The following is a 2,747-nucleotide window of genomic DNA, read 5'->3' on the forward strand; positions in this document are numbered from 1 at the left end:
TCTCTGGTGTGTCACTGGAAAAAATTTTCAGCACCTCTGCGATTAAATCACAATATTTTCAGTTCCTTTACAGTCTGTCAGCAATGGTTGTGTAGTATCGATACATGAATGTGGAATTTTACATCTACGTGATTACTCTGCTATTGACAATAAAGTGCCAGACAGGCGGTTCAATGAACCACCTTCAAGCTGTATCTATATCGTTCCACTCTCGAACGGCTCGGGAAAAACGAGCATTTAATTTTTTTGTGTTCGATCTCTAATTTCTCTAATTTTATAGTCATGATCATTTCTCGCTATGTAGGTACGTGCCAACACAATGTTTTCGCCATCGGAGGAGAAAACTGGTGATTGAAATTTCATGAGAAGATCCCATCGCAACGACAAAGGCCTTTGTTTTAATTATTGCCACTCCAATTCACGTATCATGTCTGTGGCAATGAACAATGGCCGAAGAAATGACGTCACAGCACATTTCCACGGAAACCACGCTTAGCATTGTCATACTTCTATATAAAGAAAGACGCTGGTGCGTTTAGGGAGAGTTCTTCGAGAGTAGACAGTATGCTGCAGAAGGTGAAAGTATTTCGACGACGGCGCCGCCGTGTAGAAATATCAGGAATTGCGAAAGCTAAGGAGGTGGCGGTGTCGAAACTGCTTGCGAACGATACGAAGGTAAGCCTCAGCGTCTGACCACATACGAGATCCCACGAGTGGCAGTGAACTATTGCTTAAGTACCTGCTTTTTTTCAGAGCCTAGCATTTATCTGAGTACGACAGCGACGCCACCACATTATACACGTCGCTGGGAGGGCAAAGTTTGAGAAAGTGGCGGTGTCGAAGATGTTTGCGAACAGATCGGAGGTATACCACGATGTCTGAGCACGTACCCTTCCAACGAATTGCAGAAAACTCATGCTCATGAACTGTTTTGCGAACGATCCTAAGGTATGTCGCAGTGTCTGAACACAAACGAGCTCCTACGACTCGCAGTAAATTCCTGCTCACGTACTTCCAATTTTTTTTCAGGACCTAACACTTATTTGACTACGACGACGACAAAGGTAACGTGTAAAAGTAGCTGGAAGCGCGGAAGCTGAGGGACTAGAGGCGACGAAGTTGTTTGTGAACGATAAGAAGGTATGGAGTGGTGTCTGAGCACGAACTAACTCACGCGGCTCACACACGTATTTTTTTGTTTTTTCAGGGCCTGGCATTTATGATGATCACGCTTGGTACAAGTCGCTGGAAGCCAAAAGACTGACGAGGACACTGACGAGGACACTGACGAGGACACTGACGAGGACACTGACGAGGACACTGACGAGGACACTGACGAGGACACTGACGAGGACACTGACGAGGACACTGACGAGGACACTGACGAGGACACTGACGAGGACACTGACGAGGACACTGACGAGGACACTGACGAGGACACTGACGAGGACACTGACGAGGACACTGACGAGGACACTGACGAGGACACTGACGAGGACACTGACGAGGACACTGATGAGGACACTGATGAGGACACTGATGAGGACACTGATGAGGACACTGATGAGGACACTGATGAGGACACTGTGGTGTCGATGATGTTCTGTTTGCTTACGATACCGTGGTGTCTGAGCCGTACGACATTCCACAATTGGCAGTAAACTTCTGCTAATGTACCCTCTTTTTTTTTTCAGAGCCTTCGATTTATCGGACTACGACGACGATACGACACCGTCGTGTACACGTCGCTGCGAGCGCAAAAGCTGAGGAGTTGGCGACATAGTTTACCATCAACACGAAAGCACATCGTGGTGTCATGACAGCTTTGACCAGTAGAAGACTCAAGACATTTGGGGACGGCGCAGGAGAAGACTAACCGAGCTTTACCTGATAAGCGTTGAAGGTGGCACGTGCTCGCTGAATTTATGGACTCAGTGCTTTAAATTAAAACTGAAATAAGTAAATGGACTCAGTGCTTTTAAATAAAACTGAAATAAGTAAACTGATTTTGTTCTTACTGCTATAGCGGTAGACAAAGGGATGCTACCTCAATATTATCCAAATTCAAAAGTATTTCGTCTCGCGCTTATAAACACGTAGAGCCAGAATAGAGATGGACGAACCAGTCTGGGACTCAGAACTCCATTGTGGTTATAGGAACCTACTTCCTCTACAAACGAATAAATTTTATATATGTCGAGTACATCATTCGCTAAAAATCTGCTAAATTACTTTCTGGCATGAACGTTTCTGTTTAGAGAGTATACAAAGCTTCATGTACCTCAGAAATGTGTTACCTATAAACAAGGACCTATGACTACTGCTTCATGTGCCTCAAGCATAGTCCGTGTCTTCTGTGCCTTCCCTTGCAACAGTCCGTGTCTTCTGTGCCTTCCCTTGCAACACATCTACACACTGGCGCCACATTAACGAACTGTTCAGACGAATCGTACAGTCAGTAACACCAACTATGGTATCAGAGGACTTTCCACCAAGGGAGAGAAACGTATGATCGTATTTTGTGGACAGATCGTCTTAGATTTGTGAAGGTAAACGAAGCTCTTGGAATAAGCGGCACCCACTACACCAACTTAGAGCAGATATAGTGCAGAATATCCTACTGCAAAGAAATTCCTCGCAACATCTCTTGCAATGGACTGAAACACTTTTGTGACTGTGGCGCGTCGAACACACAGTTTTCCGCTGCCACCACTAACGTACTATCAGACAGTCAGACTGTTTGTGTG

At 45.4% G+C, this 2,747-nt stretch overlaps 1 protein-coding gene across 1 annotated transcript; it reads left to right on the forward strand.

Annotated features, from left to right (window-relative positions):
- The first annotated feature begins 564 nt into the window (after positions 1-564).
- On the forward strand, positions 565-1,767 carry LOC126267872 (serine-aspartate repeat-containing protein C-like). Its single transcript, XM_049973182.1, has 3 exons — positions 565-675; positions 1,260-1,600; positions 1,695-1,767. The coding sequence occupies exons 1-3, from the start codon at positions 565-567 to the stop codon at positions 1,765-1,767; spliced, it is 525 nt and encodes a 174-aa protein (XP_049829139.1).
- Positions 1,768-2,747: the final 980 nt, after the last annotated feature.

This window comes from Schistocerca gregaria, chromosome 4, assembly GCF_023897955.1.
Source record: "Schistocerca gregaria isolate iqSchGreg1 chromosome 4, iqSchGreg1.2, whole genome shotgun sequence".
NCBI lineage: Eukaryota > Metazoa > Arthropoda > Insecta > Orthoptera > Acrididae > Schistocerca > Schistocerca gregaria.